Here is a 24,442-nt window from a genome sequence, read left to right as displayed (position 1 = left end):
GCGCGTGTGTGTATAAATGCGCGCAAGCAAAAAGTGAGTACGAACCAACCGAAATTGCAGGCCGTGGGGAATATCAATTTGCGGGGCGGAAGGCGAAATTTCCTTTCATCGCGATCTCGGCTCGATTACCACGCCGTTTAGATGTGTGTGTATTGCAGCCCCTTGAGCCTCGTGTGCAGCAATGGGAACACGCGCACTTGCAACGTCGGCTCAAAGTGCGAGAGTGGGCGCGCGAAAAAGAATGAAGCGCCTTTTATTTTTCATCTGCTGTGCCCGCTGGCGGCCAGCGTGGCCCGCACCGCCGATTTGCATAACAAAACAGCCACGTAAATAGAGAGAATTACCGACGAGTTATATTCGTTCCGAGAACATTTGCTGCCAGCGCCACGGGATGTGTGTTTTGCTGGAGGCAGTGAAATGTGGACACGAGGGTGGTCTTTTGTTTCAGTTTTAAAGTGGCTCGTTTTTAACTAGTGAAGGAAGGGGTGAGAGGGAGAGTGAACCGATTAAAAATAAATTATTTGTAGCAAATTGTACCTAAAATCAACGAGGCAATAACGAGAATACATCAATCATATTTTATATTTTCAAAATAAATACAATTTAATTTGATTGATAGCGAGATAAGGAGAGAAAATTATGATATTTTTAAACTTAAAATATCTCTATTATATAAAACAAATTTATCGTTCATATTTCGTGGAGGAAATTAAGTCGCAATTATTATTATTATTTTCTTTATAAATTCTGTATCCTGCTTTCTTATTTAAATTTATAAATACTTTAAATTCAATCATTGCTGAAGGAAAAGGTTTTTCTTAATTACAATAATTCCTCTACCAAACTGTTGTAAAAATAAAATTATTTTATATTTATTGATAACGCCAAAACGATAGAGCTGTCAAATTAATTCATATTGTTTTAGCAGTTTTTGACATAAATATTATTTGAATTCACATGATTTAGCATTTAGCATAATGTAAAATTAATTTGATAAATTACAAAAATTGTTCGAATTAAACTAATTTCATCCGCATTTGGTTTGGGTTTTTTTTAAATAAGTTTTTAAGCAACTAATTTAATTTCAATTATTTTCATTCCATCAATATCATCTCTCATTCACTAACATCAAACTTATTATGTGGTTGTAATCATTTGTAATTCCCCTAATTTAGGATACTGAAAATACATATGTATTTATTTGAATTAATTACTTTGTACAAGGAGCCTTAAAAAATTAATATTAAACTGTTTTTGAAAACCTATTAATAAAATAATTTATTTAAATTAACTTATTATTAAAAAAATAATATATAATTAAAGAAAATAAATTTAAATGAAATATGTTTGGTTTAAATAAATAAATATTTGTGTAAATAGTTATAAAACTAAATTAATGTATGGCAAATTGTAAATTCTTCCGACACTCTGGAAATAAAACCAATTGAAAACACCTGCCGCTTTATAAAGTTCTTCAAGCAGCGCCCCTAGCTCATTGCATGTCCACCGAGTGCCCGCGACTAAAAGAACAGCCGTGATTAAAGCTCGGCTGTTTAAATTGGGCACTGTCCACGCAGCATTCGCGTTAGTCTCTTTGCACAGCGTCAGTGCGTTTTATTTATTTGGCGCTGGCTTTTCACTAGTGGCTAACTCGTTTATCACGCGCCCAAATTTTTCAGGCGTAATCTAATATGGGAGTTTCCGAAAAGCAGTGTGCGCGGCCTGCCCGAGCAAGCGTGACGACGGGCGAACGGTCTCAACAGGAAATTTCAGGCGAATTTCACCGGCTGCCGCATTCAAATTCGACATTGCGAAAAGACCCGTCCGTTTGCAGTCGAGGCTGAACGACGCCCGGTATTCAATGTTGGTCTCGGTGGAAAATTTAATTTCATCCAACAATTTGCTTGCGGGAAAATGCTTTTCTGTATGAAATCAGATTTTGGTTTCGAAAACGATGATGATGAAAAGTTAGTGGCAGGAAAGGTATGTTGGATAATCTCGAGAGTCACGCGAGCAATTTGAGGCGGAACAACAACAGCCCGCTCATTAGCTGGAAATTTACTGTTCTTCTTGGGATTTTATCTGATTTTTGGCTGAAAAAGCAGTTTTACGCTACTTTGTGCGAGGCCGCGTGTTGTTATCTCTCATCAATCTTTGTTAAACGACCTGCGCAAAGTTTCGGAGCGGGGGAGAGAAAGAGTTTTGCGGATAAAAACAGGGTTTTGTTGGCAAATGAGGCTTTCCTGATCTCTTGAGGATAATTTAGATGAAAAAACAGGAAGAAAAAATCAAGTTATACTTTCTCTGATAATATAAGATTATAACGTATAACAGAAATAATAATCTCCGTCAGTTAGTTCAGAAAAATAAATCAGATCTTTCCATACAGAAATAAAAGAAAATTTTTTAATTATTTTTGTTCAAATGATTTATTACAGTTACTAATATATTTAAGATTTTTACTGAAATTAATTTCATATGATGAATATATCTAAAATTTTAATTTATAAGAAAAAATTTAAAATTGACAAAGATCCTCGATTCTCTGTAAGGTTAAGAATCATTAATCAAATTTAAAAAATAATTGTTAGTCGCAAAGTGTGGTAAGCTTGTTGATTAAAATTATTTTGCCTTACTAAAGAACAATTGCTCCTTTCCTTATAGTTTTTTTTTTAATCTAGGCAACCACTTTGCGGCATGCACTTTTCACTTTTAATCTCTGGAACACACAGCGTGACTGTGCGCCTTTTCGCGCGATTACCAAGTTTCTTGGCAAATTAAATTCCACGCGAACGTAATCTCGCACGCCGGGGAAGCAACTCTTGCCAAGCGCAATTGCCCAACGCCGTGAGCGAGCCAAGAAAGATAATCCGCGAGTATAGTGGGAGGTCACCTGCGCTAATCCCGCATATGCAACGAGCTCAACAGGCCGGACGCGCCGGTTGCCACGAAGCAGGGGTCGCCGAAATCCAACTTTGATCACGCCGCGGCCCATTATAATAAGTAATGAGGGCATTAAATATTATTAGCCTTGTACACACAACGACTTGAAGATCCGCTCATTTCCGGCGCGCACTCTAAATAATTTACGGCTCTCGTAATTACGACGATCGTCGTCTCAGAAAGGCATATTTTCTCCTGCTCTCACCGCGTGTTTTCTCTGTCTGTGCGTAATGACGCTCGCACTCTGATTACCACCATTATTTGCATCTTGTTTTTATTCAAAGGGCCGCGTTACATCTGCTCCGAGAGCAATTAATCTTCAAAGGACGAGAGAAAAAAGAGAAATTAATATTTTTGCCGGCTGCTGTGTTTCTCTCTTGAATTGTTGCGAGCACAATAACTCGTTACGTGTGCAATCCCTCTCGTTCTCGCCCGCTTAACAAAACAATGTAAACACAAATTTATGTCCGTATTAAGCAAACGTGCTGCTGCCTGGAGTAATTACTTTTCGCCTCCACGTGAATTTTCCAGCCAGAGACATATTCCCTTGACTTAAATTACGAAGTCTCAAGTCGGATTTCAGGAAATCTCCTTTAAATATTTCCTTTAAATTTGTGTTCTTTTTTTAATTTTATTTCTTCATTCCGAGGATTGTTTTCCTCCTCGTTTGCTTTTCTTATACTTAGTTGCAGTGGGGGAATTAATTAGCAGCCGACGAGACTCATTTGCGATTTAATCGGTTAATCTTTCTTTTTCTCTCTTCCCTTTGCGCCGTTTTATCTATACGGCGTGTAATATTCAAATGAGACATGCCCATAAAACAAGCATAAAAGTAGCGCCAGAGAGAATAAATTAGCAAACGACGTGCAAGAAATAAGCATCTCTCGGCGCGTATACTTAAGAAAAGCAAAACTTGTTATTTTTCTTTTCGGCCTAGATCTGCGTGAGAATCACGCCTCTGCTGCAGTCCAAAAGTAGAATAAGGCGAGAAGCGTGCCTTCTTAATAAAATTTGACGGCCTTTGATAATTAGCCATTCATGCACGATAAAGGCACATCAAATGTTATGGCGCGAGCGCAGTTGCAGGGGAGTTTTAATGGGCCATTGTCTGACAGGAGCGAGCGGCTGCGGAGATAAAAAGGTGTTGAGAGCGTTCTGAACGCGCGTCGTGGACAAAAGTCGGCCGCGGAGAGTGACTTGTTTTCCACCGTGGCTGCTTATTAGCTTCCTGCAGCTGGCTAATGCGTAATTAGCCTTAACAACGGTTAAAAAGTTAGAGAGAAGGTTATTTTTATGCTCAGAAAGTAGCATGGAGAGATTCTAAAATTTTATAATTCCAGCGCTTCTGCAAAATTGTTTAGACCATAATTTTTAATTAAATTAATTATCTTAAAACTATTTTAAACTACCATGAAAAGTAACAAACTCGTTTTGTTCATTTTTTTTTGCGCATTATTTGACTCTATAATGAAAGCAATCTTGAGGATTTCCTTTTGTTTTGGTGTTTTCTTTATCATTTTTTCCTTCCTTTCATCAGTTGCCATCAATCAGGTTAAATCATCAGGTTAAATAATATCTAAAATTATTTGATATTGATCATGAATAATTGAAGTTTTTTGTTAGCTCTCGATCCAAGTGGAATTTGGAACTAAGTCGTCTGCAAAGTTTTGCTGCTGCATTGGAGAGAGGAGCTCATCAACTGGCACGAACTTCAGAAATCATGCGGAACCCCGTCGCCGTCTTCAAGTAAAAACTACATCAAGAAGTCGACAACAAAACAGAAACCGCGCATATACCGAAGAATTTCCGCGTCTCCGATTTTGAGAGCGGACGAGCGTCGGCAGAGAGATATGCGAGACAAAAAACTACTTTGGGAAGAGCCTTTTTGCCCGTCGGATTCAGCCTTGCATTCAAATGATTTAATTTTGGCTCCGTTGCCGCACGCCTTTGCTTTTTGTCGCGCGGGCGGCCTAAGACGAATAAGTTAGGATAAAGGAGGCGAGATTGTTGCCACTCGGTTTGGGGTTTTATCAGCTGATAGCAAAAGAGAGCTATTTGCATGCAAATGTGCGGGTGCCCGAGGAGAGTTGGAGAGCCGTGCGTATTATCCCCGGCTGATGGCACAATATCATCTTCGCAGGCCGCAATCCTCACAAAACACGCGGCTGAATTATTATTGCGTGTTTTCCTCGCCGGTCTCCCGAGAAACAAGGGCGCGTATGTATTTGAATTCACTGGCCACCGACGTAATTCCGGCGGCAAGAAATGGCCCCGGGCAGACTTAATTAAATATTGTTTTCCGGCTTGTTGATATTTTTAATTAAATTCGACCCTGCGCTGCCTTCGCCCGTTTTGTGCCCGGCGCCTTTGTGAGCCACTGGCTGGGGGATTAAGCCGGATAATTAAAGTTTCGCGCGCTCATTGTCCTGCTCCTCTCTTGCAACACACCGAGCTATCTGCTTGACAGGTTTGTGTGTCAAAATTTTGGCGCAATGTTGCTCTTGGCCCACCGTGTGCGGTTATATAACAATTGCTTGCTTCACTTGACTCATCGATTGCTTCTGCCCCACTATAGTCACTCATTAGGTGATTTGAAGTTATTAAAATATTAAAAAACCCATCATGTAGAATTAAAATTTTCAGCTAACAATAAATTCAAATCCAGTTGCTTTTATGTAGCTTTATACTGGCATACCCTTGGGTCAATATTGTTTATATTTTGAAATCATTTCAAAAAATTTGACGAACCGGCAACTCCTCCAAAAAATTGCTAAACGCAGAGGCCTCAATAAGAGAAGTGCATAATTCGAGAATAGATGGTCTTTCACACAAAAATACACTCTAATGCATATAGCCCGTAAGGTAATACACTGTATTTGTAAAGCTGGTTGGAATTTGTGCAGGTTTAATCCATAAAGTTGTTTCATTATAGGGTTTTCAATATCACCCCCCCCCGCATGAATCTTAAATAAGTTTCAAATTTAAGTCTTATTATCAATTTTAAGAAAGGCAGCCAAGATAAGCGATACTGTAGTTTGTATCCAACAACTTGTCATAATCAAAGTATGTGATTGGTGTAAAAATAAAGTTTTTGCAACTAATAATAATCTTATTTTTATAAATATACATCAGCAGTATTATGCTTTCAAATTCATCAAATAAATTAATAAATAAAAAGTGAAAAAATTATATGAATAAAATTGTATAAAATATTTAAAATAAATCTACCTTTAAAAATAAAGTGTTTTAATAGTTAACAACAAAATTTTAATAGTATTAAAAATTAAATGGCAATTAATTCTTATTAAAATAAAGTGATGGAGTCGCATACGGATCTTTAATTACAGTGCAGTCCTCAATCATAAAAAAAAAATCAGAAAAGAAAAAATCTCAAACATATAAGATATAAGCGAGAGCCTTCCAGATAAGTTTGCCCATTTTTTTTCGCAATCAGAAGCAGCGAGCAGACAAACTCAACTTTTTCCATCAGATCGTCCTGGGATGAAAAGTCGCATTCGCAGAGAGCAAAGCAAATCGCACCGGAGGAGAAAAGAAAGAGGAAAGAAAGGCAACTGCAGTGATTATCTGGGCATATTTCAATCACTGGGCAAATTCGACCTCTGGGAGCAAAGCGGCGACCGATCTGTCCCATGCAATAAAAACGCTGCGCTATCGTAAAAATGACCGGCACCGTATTGTGCGTGTTATCAACGGCATCAGCAGATATTTCACTGGGGGAAAAGAAACACACGGTATGTATACAACCCGACACACAACCAAGGGTCTTTCTTTGCCTGCGCTTTTCCAGTCGTGTGTTTTTGTAATAATATCTCTGTCTCTCGTGAGAAACAAAACGAAAGACGCACAGGGCACGCAGGAAAATAAGGAAAAGTGTAATCATCACGTAAAGCTCAGGCAGTAATTTTCTTCATTTGACGGCGTTGAGGGGGAGCAATTTCATGACGAATGCAACCAACGAAAACTGAGCTCGAGGTGAAAATGCGGAATTTACGACGGCTCTTATCGAAAGAGGGTATTTTTCAAGAGTAGAAGCTTTTTGTGTCAGTTTACTGTGATTTAAATCTGCGCACACTCACCCTATAAAAGCAATAAATTTCAGTGTGCCTCTACAGCAAATGATTTGCATAATAAATATTACTTTGAATAAAATGTCTTAATAAACATCGGTTTCATTTTATTTTAAGGGAAAGTTTTGATAATAGCTTCATGAAATTTTCAAAATTACTTAATTGCAAAAATATTTCTTCCCTTGTGTATAAATGCCACTTTTAGATTAACAATTTTTTTTTTTTAATATCTAATGAAGAAAGCGGAAGATAGTGGAAGATAATGATGCTTCTTGCATTTGGCATTTTTTACAATGTATTTATATTTTCATCTGACGAATTTTCCAATAGAAAAATATCGGAATTCGTTCCAAATTCGCAAACACCGCTTTTGTCAACATGAATCTATTTGACTTCTTATTGTGAATGAAGTGTGGCATGAGACAAGAAAAGTCGTCTTTTATTTCCAAATGGAACGAGTTTGAATGGAAATTTCTCACAAAAAATTCCATTCCTTCTTATTGTTTGAATTGTGTAGAGCATAAAAATACAATTCAAAGAAAGAAAATCAGTTCCTAAAAAATATTAAAATATAAAAGAAAAAGTTGAATTTTTTTCTTTGAATAAAGAATGAATTACATTACAATTGATTGGAGAGATAAAAATAGAACTTGCTAATTGTTTGCGCAACTTTCAGGTCTTGTCCAGATTCGCCTTTCACAGCTTCTGCAATTACAGAGGCCGCCCATGGTGCTCGGGCGCGTTTGTTGGTTCAGTCGTAACGAGAGGTTTTGACATGCTGCGGTGCCAATTAATAACGAGCGCATTACAAAGTGTGCGCGCCGTGCCGGCGACATTGATTGGACTTTGTGATCATAGGCGATGGTGCGCACAACACAAACACAAGATGATGCGGTTAGCAATTAATTTATTACACTCTGCGAGCGACGCTTTTCGAACACCGCCGACCGGCTCTTGGCAACACCCTGCGCATTTGCGAGGAGCGAGAGTAGTAATAAAGGGTTACACGGTCTTCTACTCAGTCGCCCCCGCGCGCGCGTAAATATACGAACAAGGACGACCTAGTCTCCCAGATTGGCGCTTAATTGGAAACAGAGAGAGGTTGATTTAATTGAGCCGAGATGAATTGCAGCACCCGAGTGGCTCCAATAAACTCTATGAAAATATCGTGGTTGGTTTTTTGTTTGCAAACATTAGTTGGAGGGTTCGTTCAATTAATTCTGTGCTTTAATAAAAAGCCAGATCATGATTACATTAAACTCTAGTTTTTGTGTGTGTGGATGTAAAACGAGCAAAAAATCTTTATCATTTGGTCAATTTATGCAAAATGTTTTGTTGGATAGAGAAGACTTTTTAGCATTAAATTGCACATGAGAGGTAAATCGTTATGAAAAAAACATATAGCTTTATATTTTTGTGAATAGTTTGTTAGTTTCCTCTAGAAATAAAAAACTTTTATAGCTGTATAATTAAAGTACCAAATTATGTCAAGATCAGGAGAAACGATTTTTCACTTTTTTTTAAAGCAAATTTTGAATTAAGTTCTTGTACAAGAGGAATATGATTTATTCTAGATTTGCTTTTTGCGTCTTTATGTATAAGAAGGTGACGAATAACCTTCTGGACGCGCTGAAAATCTTCCCAGTGGATCACCCTGTGCAAGGTTTAATTACCTGTGGCAAAATTTGTGATAAGTTAAAACATCAAAAGCTTGGTCAACCGAGACACTGCGGCGGAAGGAATCTTTTTTATCTCGGAAGTTTTTATAAAAATCTTAATACTGGTGGTGCCGTTTTGTCCAACAATTCCTTTTTTAAATAAATTATTTTCAACAACTGAATGTAAAAAATGAATTATATTATAAAAATGTGGACAAATAAACAATAATATTAATAATTTTTGAATTATTAAGGCTATTTTTTACACATTACCTCATATTATGAAATTTTTTATGATCATGCTGGTCGAATTCAAGATAAATATTTCTTTATTTTTAATATTTTGCTAAAAGTTATTAAAAAGAAACGTAAAATGAAATGATTGATGGTGGTAAGATAAGAATATTTTCCAGAACACACTGGGGCAAAATCTGCGCATTCGATCTCGAGAAATAACTCAATTTGCTGCAAGGCCACTCGTCGGGACACAATGGGCACCTTTTGAACAAACTTTCCTCGAGTTAGCAACAGCTGCGGCACAGAGAGCATAATGGGAATTTGAAAACACGCGAATTCCCAATCAAATGATAAGAGCGGCTCTCGACGGTCCGACAAGTCGCCCTCGCCTCCAGAGAAACTCTCACTACTTTTCAAAGGCAACACACAAAAACTGACCCTTTGTGCCGGCTAATCGAGTTTCGGTGCTATGTGTGCCCTCCGATGACACGACCGCAATTTTTCCATGATTTTCCCGACCGCGTGCCTCTCACTCCAGCGTTTTAATTAAATTCCCGATGCCGACACCGAACTCAACCATTATTTTTATTTTTATGGGCCGCTCGTCCTGCGTGCTTTTAATAAAACGACACTTTGATAGGGCAAAAATATTGCGTGTCATGCGTTTTTTGCGAGTGCGCAATATTTTGCACAAGTACAGCTGAAGCTGAAAGTCGACGGTTTAAGTGTTTGGAAGCTGGAGAGAGAAACAGTGGTGCACACACTGATGATGATGACTTTGCTCGATCGTCAAGAGCTTCTTTCTAAATTGGTACATAATTACTTTCAAGGGAGGCGACAGACGTTCGTGGAATAATTAAAAGAAATCCTCAGAACTTCCAATACAGATCAATAATTAACATTTTTGCAACAAATTGTCAGATTTGTATTTAAATTTTGAGATTTTTCTTCAATCGTCTGTCCTCTGGTTAGTGATCACCAATATACATGTAACTTGAAAATTGGGCCATAGCTTTAGATTTCACTTTCTAACGTCGCAAAAAGCATCTTCGCGAAGACGCAAACAAACACACCTCAGAGATATAAAGAAGCTATTTAAAATTAGCGACGAGTGGCTGTAAAAGAAAAATAAAAGTAGGCCGCTGCGAAAGGCCGTTTGGCTACTCACTTTGGGTGCGATTCGCTGGCTATTCTTGCGAGCAGGCCGGGGTCGGAGCGGGAGAGCGACTCACGTGGTCCGTGCGGACACAAGAACACACACAGCGAGACTGCGCTGGCTCCACTGCCGAGAACTCGACAAGGGACCGCACCCTCCCCGACCGCCGTCGGCGGCGCCTGCGCCACACCCCGATGGCCCGAGGCGCCGAAATTTCCACTTTCTGACTGACAGTGGCAGCCGCTTTTTGATTTGCACCGCGGAAAATATGCGACTGAAAAGAGCGAGAGTTGGCGAAATGAGCAGATTTTTCTCTGATATATATTCCACACGCTGTGTCTTTGTGAGCTGCGGAATGAACGCGGAAAAAGCCACCCTCGCGAATGATGAGTGAAAAGAGCTTTTATCTCAACACCGCACAGTCGCAGCGTTTGGGTGCATTGGCTGCACCACTCAAGGGCATTTCAAAAGCACCGTCTTTGCAGGTTGTAATTAATAATGGAGCACAGGTGCGCCTGAAACGAACACAACGTTGTGCGCCAATAATTTGATTTTATCATGAATGCATTATTATTTTGACTAACAACAATGGGAAGTTTGAACTGTTTAAAAAATATTTGAAACTAGTTTAGGTTAATTCATTAATTTTTACGATAAAAAAATAATAAATTTTTTTATAGCTTTTGACTTGATCGATTATTTTAATTTATCACAAAAGCGTAAATTTATTTCAGCTTACTATATTAATCTAATCTTTTAAGGAATTCATGATGGATTGTGACGAGAGTTCTTAAAAATCAATGAATAACAAAACAACATTATTCGAATTGTAGTTTCAATTTGCAAACTTGAGATTTGAAAACTTAAGATTGCTAATTTTGAATAGGAAAATTAGGGATTAAAATTGAAATATAAGATAGTTTATCAAAAATACTTCAATTTTGATTTTGCGTAGTGAAATATTTAAATAGAAGCCAATATTTAAAATAATATCATCAAATTTTGTTTCAAAATACCATTGTAGAGCAATTAATTTAAAACGTTTTTAAGTGAAGTATCTAAAAATAAAATTGAAAATCTCAGCCTATAAGAGAGAGTAGTTTTTTCTTCTCAATGGCACTCCATCAGGGTGGAAAAACATTCTTAAGGGCTAGTTGTCGCACGTTAACAGCTAGGAAAAGTGCTGACTGGGTTGTCCTTAGCAAACAGCACCCTTCCGCGCCAATTACCTGCTCCACTCCTCACACCTCCGGCAAAATTGAGAAACCGGCCAGTTTCAGCTCTGCACTTTTACTTTGCCTGATCGTTTGCTTTTGGAAAAATTTTTGGCTGCCAATGCGGTGCATATAGGGAATATGATATAAAAATTCCGCTCGCAGATGACACAGCCGATTTTCGTTAATGCGTGGTGACGAGCGAACGAGAGAGGGTCCAGCGCGCGCGTCCGAATTTATTCCATCAGCATTAATTTGTCGAAGCGCGTGTTTACTTTTGGGCCGGGCGGGCTCGCCTCTGCGCGCAGAAATTCATAAAGAGAATTATTGAAGAGCCTGTCAAAAGCATCAGGCAAATGGATGATTTGCGAATTCGGCGCCGCCGTCGCTGCCTCGTCAAAACATGTGCTTTTTAATGGGACCAGAAATAGAGAGAGTGCCGAGAACGCGCGTGTCAGAATCGAATTACCAATTTGCATCGGTGAAATGTGGCACGCATATACACGCGCAGGCTTTCAATCGCACTCTCATTAGCATGCGATGCATGATCTGACTTCAACTAGTCCTCTTTTTATCAAGCAAATTGTACAACGTTCTGCGAAATCAATGTTGTTGTTTTATAATAAAATGTTGCAAATTTGATAATATCACTGTTGAGGGAAATATTTTTGAATACCTCAGGTTAATTTTTTCAAACAATATATATTTTAAATGTTAAAATATCACAGATAAGACAGATAAGTATAACTATTTATGTATTTAATAAATAAAGTTGCCAAAGCAAGTATAACTTAATAGTTTAATCTTGTTTAAAAAAAAGTGCAACAATGTATAAAATTTCAAAAAATTTTAGCTGGAAATTTGAAGAAGAAACTGACAATTCATGAAATTAAATGTTATTGCTTCTTTCTACAACTGTAACAAAATATTATCTAAAGCAATAAACAGGCTCCAATTAAATTTGCACCCCAAACTTTTCATCCACTCTCCCACCAAAAATTCACACATCTGCATATTTATTTTTTATCCCCCCAAACCAGCCGCAAACCAAACAATAATCCACAAAAGATCAGACCGAGATGCAGCACAACTTTTCCACTTTAATGTTCGACTGGTGGCCTAACCAATTCTAACTACAGCGCAGAAATCTCCCCCGCGTGCGACAAAGAGGGGGTGCATCGCAATTCGCTGAATGCATAAGTTAAATATGCTAATCAGCACACACTCGCGCGCGTGCACTTGACAAACGGCGTCGGCCGCTAAAGTAAAAATGCCGTCGAGGATTTGTGCACCTTTCGCTGCACTTTTGCAAGAGCGGCCACGGCTGATTTAATCTAAAGTTTCGCCACAGACAGAAAAGAGCAGGTGATTTAGCTCTGCGCACGTTTAACATGGGAATAAACAAACAGGGCGGTCGCGCATTACGCTTTTATGAGATGCACTGCAATTTCCTCTTTCCTCTCTAACAGAGAGAGTATTTTGCGGTGCGCGAATGGCAAAATATTGGTGTTGCTTTGAACACGCAGTGGAGTTGCCGCTCCATAATAAACAAGATCCAAACTGACTACGGCCGGCGTTTAATTGTAAAAACAATAGCAAATAATTCATTTGTAATTAAAACTTTTCCAACGGAGGAAAAGCAACAACCGTTTCAACAAATATAAAACTAGAAGCTGTGATTAAACAAAATGCGCTTTTTATTTAATTAACAGGAGTAAAATCAAACGTTTATCACGATCTTGAAAAAAAATCAATTATAAAGATAACAAATTCTTGAATTGTGAATGATGCCAATTCCAATTTGATTATTTATTTAAAATTCATTTCTCAGATATCAATTATTCATTAAAAAAATGGCCTCGGATATAATTCAAAAGAAATTACTAAAAATCAATCAAATAATTTAAATTGCACAATTATCTTTAATAGTCTCAAATAACTAACTCATGGTGCTGCCCTGCGATTCGAAACAATCTGAGCACCCTACAAACGCCCCTCTGGATATACAAAACTTTGTAAATTAACCGCCCTGCAAAACTCATGTCTCAGGTCACGAGAACGCCGGAGTTCAAAATAACACCAATTGAAAATTTTAATTTTAAAAACATTGAGAAGGAAAAGTGCACTTGAAAAAAATTAAAAATTTCCTTTTTAAATATACTGGGAGGATAACTCACCTGCAAGTTTTTTGATGACATCCAATATCCAATCCATCTAGTTGTCGCTTCAAAGATGTTGAACAAGCCGGCATCTTTCATGAAGCCAAAGGACACACTTTAAGCGTGCTAAAATCAGAAATGAACATCTAATAATTTTGGAATAAAACTGATTTGCACTTTTCATTTCGTGATTTTTCAAAAGAGCGGTAGCCGGTAAAACAAAAGTCTGAGGAAATCGCAAAACATAAGTTTCAAACGTTAACGCACTTGATTTGTGTGCGGGGGCGCCATTCAAACTTTACCTGAGGATCAGGGTAAGGTCAAAGCTCGAAATCCATGCGGTTTACAGGTCAGACGAACCCTAAGAAGCCTTTATTTTGACGAGAAAAGCCAAAAAACACGAATCTAATTGTAAGCAGCACCGGTGCCGCCAAAATGCACTGTCACATGTCACTGTGACGTCATTGCAGCTGCGACCCAGAGCGAGAGGGGGCGGCGGAGGCGGGGAGGCTCGCACAACAGGTGGGGAAACGAAAAAAGTATGATATTAAAAATAATCATTGCAAGTGTAAAGACAAAAAATAGTTCTTTCCCGTGGGAATTTCTAAGAAAAAAAACAATTATTTTATTTTAAGTAATTGTACAAAATAAAATTACCACAGGTTGATTTTTTGTATTGACTGAGAAGAAATAATAATGATTTGGGCTTATTTATAAACCTACGAAAATTATAAAAGTAATGTTAGTTCTAATCTAACAAATAATTTTTATTTTAGTTTACAATTTGCCCTATTATGACCAGGAAAATAAAGAAAAAAATATTAATTGTAAAAATTTTAATAGTAATTGGTATGGTCTATACTTGTATAATTTAATATATGCAAATGCAAGTCTCTGGACTGCTTATAGATGCTTATCGCAAACCCAGATTGTAGGTGGAGCAGAGAGAGCAAAGCTAATATCAATTCTGGTCAGCATGTGCATATCAAGTTATGATTACGTTTCGCCCAGTGCAAGCCGATTGTGACACATGACAATGATAATTGCAACGACCGAGAGACAGTGCAGAGATTGCAGCACGGTCACGTATCAATTGAGAGGCGCTTTAATTGTTGGCTCACAACGTTGTGGTAATGATATTATAATTTATGTATGATTTATATAATGCTCACGTGCTGGCTCTCTAGTGAAACTTTATGAAGCGTGCGGGCTGCTGTTTGTTGAGAGCATAATGTCTGCGGCCCGGCGTGCAGCAACGGCGGGAAATTCGCGAATTGGCAGCCAGTCTGGCGTGAACAAGCGCCGTTATTATTATTGTACATGCATCCATTTGAGACTGAGAACAGAGAGCAAAGGCGCGCGGCGCAGACAAGCGGATTAGTCTGATTATTTGCACATGCATCCCCCTCGTAAATTCTCTCCTTCATATATTTACATCATGTTTGTTGCACGCCTATATGTGATGCAGTTTCTTTGTGGCGTTTGTTTTTTAAATCAGATAATTCAAAATACTTTTTTAAAACAACAATTATATTATTCTTGTAACTTGAATTATTGCAGGAACCATAGAAGAGTAAAAAATAAATTATTTGAAATACCTTGCGTGAAAATCTATAAAAATTCATTATTCAAGAAAATCAATTTATCTGGTCTAAATTATTGGCACAGTCGCTACTTTTGCTACTAAAATTTAGATATATAATCTTTTTTTTAAAGAAAAAAATTAAATTAAATTATATGCCTGCAAAGTAGATAAAATCAATTATAGTAAAAAATACACAAATACAAATACATTTGTCCTATTTTCATAAAATCTATATTCTGCTCAATTAATAAATTGTGTGTACAAAAACATTTTCATTAAATTTATTTGATTTTCACGCTCACAACACAGCTGCCGCATGAATGCCATTGCGTGAAACTGAATTTGCGCTTTCCACCATTGTTTGGCAAATACAAAAACGACGGGGACAGGCGCCTGGACCAAAAAATAAAAGTGAGCAGCAGTCCGGGTGAGTTATGATGAAAATGTCACGCCGCGGCCGGCCATTGTCAACGCCGTCCTGTGAAAAAATCAACGCAAATTGAGCTGCTTATCCGCCTCATGCGCAAAATGAAATAATAACTTTTAAATAGCTGCACCAACATACAAGAGCAGCACATTAAACACGGAAAATTCACAGCAGCAGCAGCAACCAGAACTCTCTCAGTCCCGTAATGTACATATGTACAATAGAAATGATTCATGCCCTAGTTGGTTTCATTAAAACACACACTGGAGCACTTTATCATGCATGCATTTTGTTGCTGCGCTATAACGTATATAGCCGCGATGTTGAGTTGCGCGCTGATAATTAAAAGCGCGGCCCAGCGTTTTGCTACTGGAGTACTCGTTGCGGATGAAAAATTCATTATCAACGGCAAATAGATTGAAAATCTCATGCAGAGCGCAGTTGGAAGTGAACAAACAACTATCAAATTATGTTACAATAAAATTGCAATTTTGTTGTAAAATTCATGTTTGTTTCATTTGCACTCTTCATATTTGCTCTACTTTTCAAAACTGCATGACAACATATTATATGCAAATTGTGTATAATGAAATTTTGTTTTGTTAATCAGAGAAAAATTTAATAATTTTCAATAAAAAAAGATAAAGAGGTAATTAAAATAAATTTTTGTTAAATGGCCAAAATATATTAAATTCATTATAACCATTTATGCAAATTGATACATTTTCAGTCAAATTTAATTGAATTAATAATCATAAATATATTTATTTTATGAAAATTCAATAAATATTTTTAAGAAATTTAATATAATAATAAGCTTTGATCTTTAAACCCTCCTTATTGCAAATGTCAGTTTCGCTCGCACGGTACGTACCTTTTCATTTGGCGTCAAAGTCACAAATGGCATAATATCCTCTTTGCTCTTTGAGTTATTGCCTGCTGAGGGTGCCGAAATTTCTGAGTAATTTACTCTCCCACCTTGTTGATTTATTCGCGTCAAAAGGATCAGCGGCATCAAGGGTCGGCGATGCGTTCAAGATATGAGATTGTTTCCGTTGGAAAATTGCTGGACGAAAACATTTCATATTGGATCCCTCGCGAGACGACGCTGCCGATTTTTTTATTATTAAACTCGTATTGCAGCAGTGTCACAAAACAGAAATGGAAGCGGCGACGATCTTATTGTCTGCGACTTGCTGGGAGATGAAAGTGCCTCTAGTTTGTTCTGTCGTTGCTGCTGCTATTTCCTTTCTGAGAGAAGCGACGCAGCAAAAAAGTGGTATGTGTGCACAAAAGAAATCAAACTATGTTTATGAGGGAGTTATGGTAGAGCATTTGAGAGTTGCTCTCTGGCAGTGACGATTCTTGGAAATTAAAAGTACCAAAGGGAAAATGTTTGTATGAATAAGACAATTTTAAGATTTACTTTTCCTTAAATTTCCCTTTCTGTGACAAGGAAAAAGTAACAAAATTATAGCAAATCAATTTTGTTGAGTTTTTTCTAAATAAATTTCTTGTAACTGAGATTAAGCAATGATTACTGTTGGTAACGAAAAATTTTCCAAGTCTGGACTGTGCATCAATTACGAGATTAAAGGATTTAATATCAAAATATTTTCACGCTCGATTTGCCGCACAAGGCCTTTTTGCTCTCCAGTCGGAACCCACTTCACCATCTTTCCACCCGTGAAACGAACGCGCACTCCACCCAAAAACTGCCCTCGGAGGATTCGCAGCCGCCGCCTTTTAATAGAAATAATAAAACGCCGCTGCTCAGAACTGACCGTGGGCATCTCATCTATGGCCCCGCATTTATTTTCCCGACTTTGAGCAGCGCGCCGTGTTTTTGCACTTTTGTAATAAAAAAAAGAGAGCCAACGGACGAGAGTATCTTATTTTCATTTCGCGAAATCTTTTCCGAGCGGCTGCATTACCGGCATGTTTGTTATTGTACGGGGGCGCTTTTCCACCCCGAAGATGACGCCGGAATGTCTTTGAACTCGGCCTGCCCCTCGACCTTCCTCTTGCCCCCCTGTGGAATATAACATTTTTTCCGCAATATTTTTTCGTTACTTTGAGATAAAGAAGTTATTCAAGGGGGATTTCCGATTGTTTACACTAAGGAGAATGAGGAAAAGCAGGGTGAGCTCTGAAGCTCACATTATTTCTTTTCATCATTATGTTCAAAATTAATTATTCAGGACATTTACATTTGGCGAATCTATAGGGAATATGTAACGTAAAAATGTGGAACTTGAGGCATATAAAAAGCACTTTAAAAGAAGAAAAAATATGCCCTTGTTATTTTTTAATTGAGTATAAATTTAATTTAATATGCAGAGAGTCGAATCTGTTTCGTTGACGATATTTGCCAAATTTAAAGAGTTTTTGGTCAAAATAGATTATAGATTATCCGTAGTCATTAATTATTGTGTTCAAAAGCTTACATTTAAACAAATATAAATTTCTATTTTTTAATGCTAATTTGCAATGCTTGCCGAAATATTTTCAAACATTTTTGTCAAAATACTTCGTTGATTTATATATTGAACTTAAGTAATTTCAATTTTATTTTCATAGATAAAGCAGACTATTATAATTTTCAAACAGAGGCAACTGTTTCAATGCCAGAAGTTTAATTTTAATGATTTGCAGTCAAACTTTTTTTCGCGTTCAAAATGTACAAAAAAGTGAATCTAGCAAATACAACTTCAAGTTCTATAGCGTTTCTTTTAAAAATTATTGTGTTTGATTCACTTTTTTTACCAACAAACTTTTTGACCAATAAAAATGTGAAGCGTCCAACACTTCTTCAATTTCAAGAGCCTTAATTTTTTTACAGACATAAATAGCTGAAATGTTCCACATTCAGATTCACGATTAGTATATAGAGCGGCTGCTTTTCAAACTGTAAACCCTTTCGAAGCAATTCAGTGGAGCAGCCCTCCAACAAACTGTCTTTGACCGCACGAGAGCGATTATTAAAGAGACTCGGCGTGTGTTTCTCGCGCATCAAAGGCCGTCAGAATTGAATCGCGCTCAAGTGCAGCTCACATGAATTAATTTGAGGGCATGCAGCGGACGCGAGATAGAGAGAGCGAAGAGCCGCGTTGACTGCCCCGCAGTGACCACCGGCATCAACACTTAATGACCCCGACCGGCCATCCGGGGCGGCCCGTGTGGAACTGCAAACATCACAGAGCAGCAAAAGGACTTGGAGTGCACCAGAGAGGACGTGGACGGGGAATATTAAAATGCTGTATCAAAGCAAATAAACCCTCAAAAGCAGAAATCGGCGAAAAGGCGCAGGAATAATATTGCATAAAAAGCAGCATTTGAATTTAATATATCGTGCCGATGCTCTACCAGGAATAACTAACTCTCTGCTTTCACTCCACTCTGCATGCTTCGTCGGATAAATGCCGATGCAACAAACTTTCCCACTGCAGCAGCTGAGTGCCGATTTGTGAGAGTTGTGGAGAGTTGCAAAATCACGAGTTTTGGTCGCTGATATAAAGAAGTTTAATGGGCATATAAGATGCAAATTTTAAAGTCCTTCTTTATTTATTCAAGGAAACATTGAGATAATTTCTACACACCATACAATGAATAAGTTAATGAATATGGTAATTTTATTATTGATAAAAGAGGTCAAATTTTATTATATTTATCTTTTTTAAATATCAACGATAATATTTTCCTAAATGATTTAAATGAAAACGCATTTCTGGAGAGAGAAAATTAATGCCTTAATATCGCACCCATTAAATTTATCTCAACCACTTTTGGAGGATTGATTAATTAATGGCCAGAATTATTGAAATAATTCAATATGAATGCTTTTGTGTGACTGTTGGAACAATAGTCAAGATATTCATGGAATTCTTTTGTTCGTGTCTGTAAAATTAGAGCACTAGAGTCGAGGTGAAGATGTGCTGTCTGAAAAATTTGCATTCGCAAGCAATGAAGATGCATATTCATGAGGGACCTTCATTCATTTTAATTATTCAGAATATTCCAATAATTACAATCAACCTAAAAAACACAAAAATGATGAGAATTTCCAACATAATTAAATATTTAACCCTTTTTAACGTTTATAAAAGGCTTCTCCTCAATGGATTTTAAGTAGTTTTATGGGGGGGGGGGGGGAAGCACCTTTTCTGATAATTCTTGTTCATACTGTTATTCTTCTGGTTTTTAATATGATTTTATATTATGGTAATCCAATATCAACTGAAAATATCATTATATAATTGGCAAGAGGTGGACTGGCACTGCTGGATATACCTCATTAGAGATCTATTGAAAACATTCAACATCATTGAGTATTATATTTATTTAGTGAATATTTTTAAATAATAGACGTTTTTCTAATTCAAGCTCATTGATTAAATTATAATAATTAATATACATATGACATGATATATAAATTATATTTTAAAAATTTAACATACAAAATACATATAAAATATTAAAAATTAAATCATAAACTAAAAAAATTAATAACAGGTTTTTAACGTTAATTTTTATAATATTTAATTATTCATATAAAATATTTTTGTGTTAACAATTATTTGCACACCTTGCATGCTGAATAAATCCTAAGAAACCAAAGCGCAATTTATAGCGCTGCAGACACCCGTTTTGAGACACTCGTCGTGATCGATCTCCCTCGCGGAGGAATGTTTCATCTCTGCTGAACATAATTAAAGCCGTGTCTGGCAGCCCCTGCGAGTGCCCGAGAACCACCCTGTATGTATGTGTATAGTATTGCCTGCCTCCACCCAACCCGCCTCCGCACCGCCCCCGTTGTTTCGTATGGCGACGGAATTACATAGACACACTCACACAGCGCGACGAGAGAGGCTCTGTTCTGGCACTAGGCCATCAACTCGTAACTACTGCGAACAACTGCCTAGTTTGTGCAATTTGAACGCGGCAAGTAAAACCGCACCCCGACTAGGATGGCTCGCGCAGAGATTCGAGCGCCGCACAATTATAACTCGCACATGACCGTGCATATTGCCACTTTGGGCCGATTTTGCACTTTAGTGACGTTAAACTTCCACACAAAGCTCTGCCGGCTCTGATTTGAAATTAAATATCTTACATCTTGTCAATGTGCGGATTTAATTTACAATATTAACGAAAATATTTATTACTCTTTATTATAAATATAAGAATTCATCCTCCCCTTTGCATGAAATGCTTATTTGGTAGAACTTTAAAACTGATGGCCTGCAACTTCATAAATTACAGAAAAACAATCTACGATCATCTCTATTTTGGTTATAAACTTATGTAAGGAAATTTGCAGTCACATTTTTTGAAAAAGTTAAAAAAAATGTATAAAAATAATATATTGCAAAGAATGAATTAAATTATTACAATCTCCTCTCAAGATATTATAATATAAAGCTCATTAATGAATTTCAGAGCGCTATTTTTATTTCATTAATAATGCTATGTGAGCAGCATGAGATAAAAAAAGAAAGTTTTTAATCATTCCTAACGCAACGCTAAAAAAGGGCAAGCATCCGATTTAAATTTTGCTATTCAAAATACTAAAAATTAATTAATTATTAAAAAATTGGTTCTAAGTAAGAATAAACCTAAATTAGAAGACGCTCCTTTAAGAAACTTAATTTGACTAAACAGTATATAATCATCATGCATATGATAAAAAAAAAATTTTGAAGCCAATTAATACCGCAAGATTTTTGGCACCATCTGATTTTCCTGCCAATTTGGCGATTACGACACCTGAAGAGCAGCGCGTAAGACAATTGATTGACGTTGATCCTTTTTTTATAGCCTGTAAATGTTCTTACTACAGAAGAGAAACATTAATCTCCAAGCAAGGGCATTTTCTGTGCGCTCGGAACAACAAAGTGGGCGCCGCCGTTTTTTGCTCCTTTTCGCCGCTCTAATAAGTAATTCTTAATGACCACTCTGCAGGGGAAAAAGCGCGCACCCTCTGTTAATGCCAAGAAAAATATGAAAAATGCTTTTCTTGCGCGATGCCCCTGTTCAACATCGTCTCGGCAGAGACTCTCTCTCTCTCTCTCTTCATTTTATTGCCGCGTTTGGACCAGCCCCGGCAAATATGGTATGATGTTGCAGCAAGAATGTTACGCAGCTACTAAAAGTTATGGGCCCTTTTATTGTTTCACCACAAACAATAATGAGCGGAGGCGTTCTTGCCAAATTTAATGATTAAATAAATTTTTGTGTCATATAAGAACATAAAAACTATGCTTTCTCAAATAAAACTCAAATGTCTCGTAAAATAAATTTCTTGAGAAAATGAGAATGGAGAGCCAAAACAACTGCAAATAGAGCAGAATTTTTTTTAAATTTCAATTAGCATAAAAAGTTTAAAACAAAGACTGCCGATGCCAAATATTGTTGTGTCAGCTTCTATACTTTAACTGTAAAAGTTTATTGATCTGATTTTTTTTTTAAATTTTGATATACATAAATAATATAAATGAATGAACATCTTTTTATTTAGATTTTGGTATTAAAAATGAAAATGTTATCGTCGCATATAATTTTATTCTAAAAATTAAAATATCTGTAAAATATCTTAACGAGTTCCAAAGAGTTAATGAAAATCTGAAATTTTCAGATTTCAAACAACGCTTGACTGTCTGATTTGTAGATAAATTTGATCAATCGAATTCAGATGAGTAACAACGCCAAATTTTAAATTTCCGATTCGTCCTTTCCAGTCCTTGCGACATCTGAGCGATTAAAATATCAATTTCCTGCGTTGCTTTGAAGTTGAAGCTCCAAACGCCCGCAGCCCTCTCGTATTTTGGCAAGGTCGACTGCTCTCTCTCTCTCTCAAAGTAAGTGCGTGTGAGTTTGTTTATTTATTTGCGTTTCGCGATATGTGTGTCATTCCGCATTACGCGACGCACCCCCACGGATAGAAAGAAGGGAAGCATCCCCTATGTAGTTTTGGCGTCTCTCTTCGCGCGTGCCTTTGGGGGTCCCGCGGAGCAGAGAGGGGTTGCAAATGAGGTTAGGATGTCGTCTCTGCATGGCTCGATTGAGTCATGCATTAGCAGCCGTGATGTTTCATTACCATAAATAAAATAACGGGGCTCTCGCCTTTGATTCCTAATGAAAACAACAACTTCGTTACGGGGTGACATCATCGCAATCAATTATTCTGAATATATACTCTCTATTCCCGGCTGCATAATTGATCAGATTCGCACGCTCCGATGATTTTCCGGAGCCAGCAATCGAAATCTGCGGTCTCGTGACGGGGATTTCAATCTCGTAAGTGCCGCGCCGGCTGATTGAAAACTCAGAAATTGCTTTTATTTCTTGCCCTGGAATCAATTTTCCGTGCCGACGACCTCACTGGATCTCCCGTCGTGCAATAAATAGTGAAAATCGAACGGATAAGTGCGCGCTTTTTCCTCTAATTAATTTCAAGATATCCTCTCTATGCAACGCAGAAGCACGAGGAGGAAAACTAAATTTATGCCTTTATTTATCAATCCAGGAGTAGTGCATTCTAGAGGGTCGTTTATATCGTCCCGCAGATTGCATTTCCCGGTATTTAATCTGCAGCCGACTCGATTTATTTGCCGTTTGCCAGACGCATGAGAAAAGAAGAAATCTCCACGAACTTGAGTGTCCAGCAGCCTCCTCTTGACATATTATTAAAAGGGGAGGCGCAAGATTTAGGTCGAGATAAGCAATAATGAGACCGGGGGTGAAATGGTACAGCAAGCGGCAGATGCAATTCTTTTTTCACCCATTCATCCTCTCCACCACTCTAGGGAGAATTATTCTGCTCTGTCCATTTCCCTAATAGCCTGCTTGTGTTGATAAAATCACAGCCGTTTAATTTGATTAAAAACAATTTTGCTCGGAATGAATCCTTTTAGAAATTTCCATTTCCAGCTAATTTAAATTCAGCCAAAATGTAACTTTTTAATTGAAAAATTCAAATGAGGCCCTTTGCTCATCAAAAATGATCATAAGTCGGACTTTTTGCACAAAACTTCAAAGGAAGCAATAAATTAGACACGTTCTTCCTCGCAGCTCATCTGCATGCCAAAAAAGGTTCTGAAAAATTCATAAAGGCACATGAGAGAGCCAAAACGGGAGAGAAGCGAGACATCTCGCATTAACATAAAAAAAGCGAGAAATACATTTAAATAGAAAAGCACTGACCATTCCATCTACATTATTGGATCCGTGCGGATAGCGTTCGTATGTAAATCCATTCAAATAACGCAGCCAGCAAGAGCACGAAGCCAATCATGTGCAGCTCTGGCCGTCTGGTGTCCAGTAATTGCACGTTGATCGATTGATTTGCATCTCGTGCCTGGACTGTCATTCACCCGACGACCCGCGAGAGACCGACAGACCGGTCGCAATCAATCTGCGAAATGTTTGCACTCGCTCATCTGGACAATCAGTTTGTGGATTGATTGCTTTGTCTGCTGGATAATTTTTTCACGAATTTCCATTCACTCATTTTGTTGATTAATGCTGAAATAATGGTCCTAGCAGAGATGAAAAAGACAATATAAGCATTTTTTAACTTAAGCGAAGATATTGAAATTTGAAATAATATTTACTCATTAAGATTTAAATTTAACTATTTTTATTTAAGATTTACTTCATTTAAATTAAATTTTAAAATGCTCTAATTGAAATAAAATTTTGTAACTTTTTAAGTGCAGGCGCTGCAAAGTACATACTACTTTTATTAATTATTTTTCTGTATTTTTCGGGTGTGCGCTTTAATTAAAAGCATGTCCGCTTTGAGCGCTAAAAAGGTTGAGCATCCTGGTGTGCGTTGCTTGTCAAACTGATTTGCATAAAACAGGTTCATGTAATAACATTCGCGTCCTGCGAGTGAGAGAGGCACGCATGGCCCTGTGTTGGTCATCAAGGCTTTGCTGGAACATGCATCATACAGAGTAATGCACTTACATTTA

General features: G+C 37.4%; 1 protein-coding gene across 6 annotated transcripts in view; it reads right to left on the bottom strand.

The window, feature by feature from the left end:
- The window catches only part of LOC132200926 (insulin-like growth factor-binding protein complex acid labile subunit), a 161,536-nt gene that overhangs the window by 90,632 nt on the left and 46,462 nt on the right, over nucleotides 1–24,442 (bottom strand). For 3 of the 6 annotated variants that reach the window (XM_059626717.1, XM_059626718.1, XM_059626715.1), the window contains exon 2: nucleotides 13,474–13,581. The exons of 1 other annotated variant lie outside the window; for it this stretch is intronic. In XM_059626717.1, coding sequence (XP_059482700.1) covers nucleotides 13,474–13,547 — 74 coding nt within the window. In that variant the 5' untranslated portion in view covers nucleotides 13,548–13,581. Of the gene's footprint in view, nucleotides 1–10,094; nucleotides 10,204–13,473; nucleotides 13,582–13,757; nucleotides 13,869–24,442 lie in introns of those variants that run through there. 2 more of the 6 variants (XM_059626716.1, XM_059626719.1) reach the window with 2 other exon arrangements.

Source organism: Neocloeon triangulifer, unplaced genomic scaffold (genome assembly GCF_031216515.1).
Source record: "Neocloeon triangulifer isolate White Clay Creek 2 clone unplaced genomic scaffold, ASM3121651v1 ptg000014l, whole genome shotgun sequence".
NCBI lineage: Eukaryota > Metazoa > Arthropoda > Insecta > Ephemeroptera > Baetidae > Neocloeon > Neocloeon triangulifer.
This window is presented reverse-complemented; position numbering and strand designations above follow the sequence as displayed.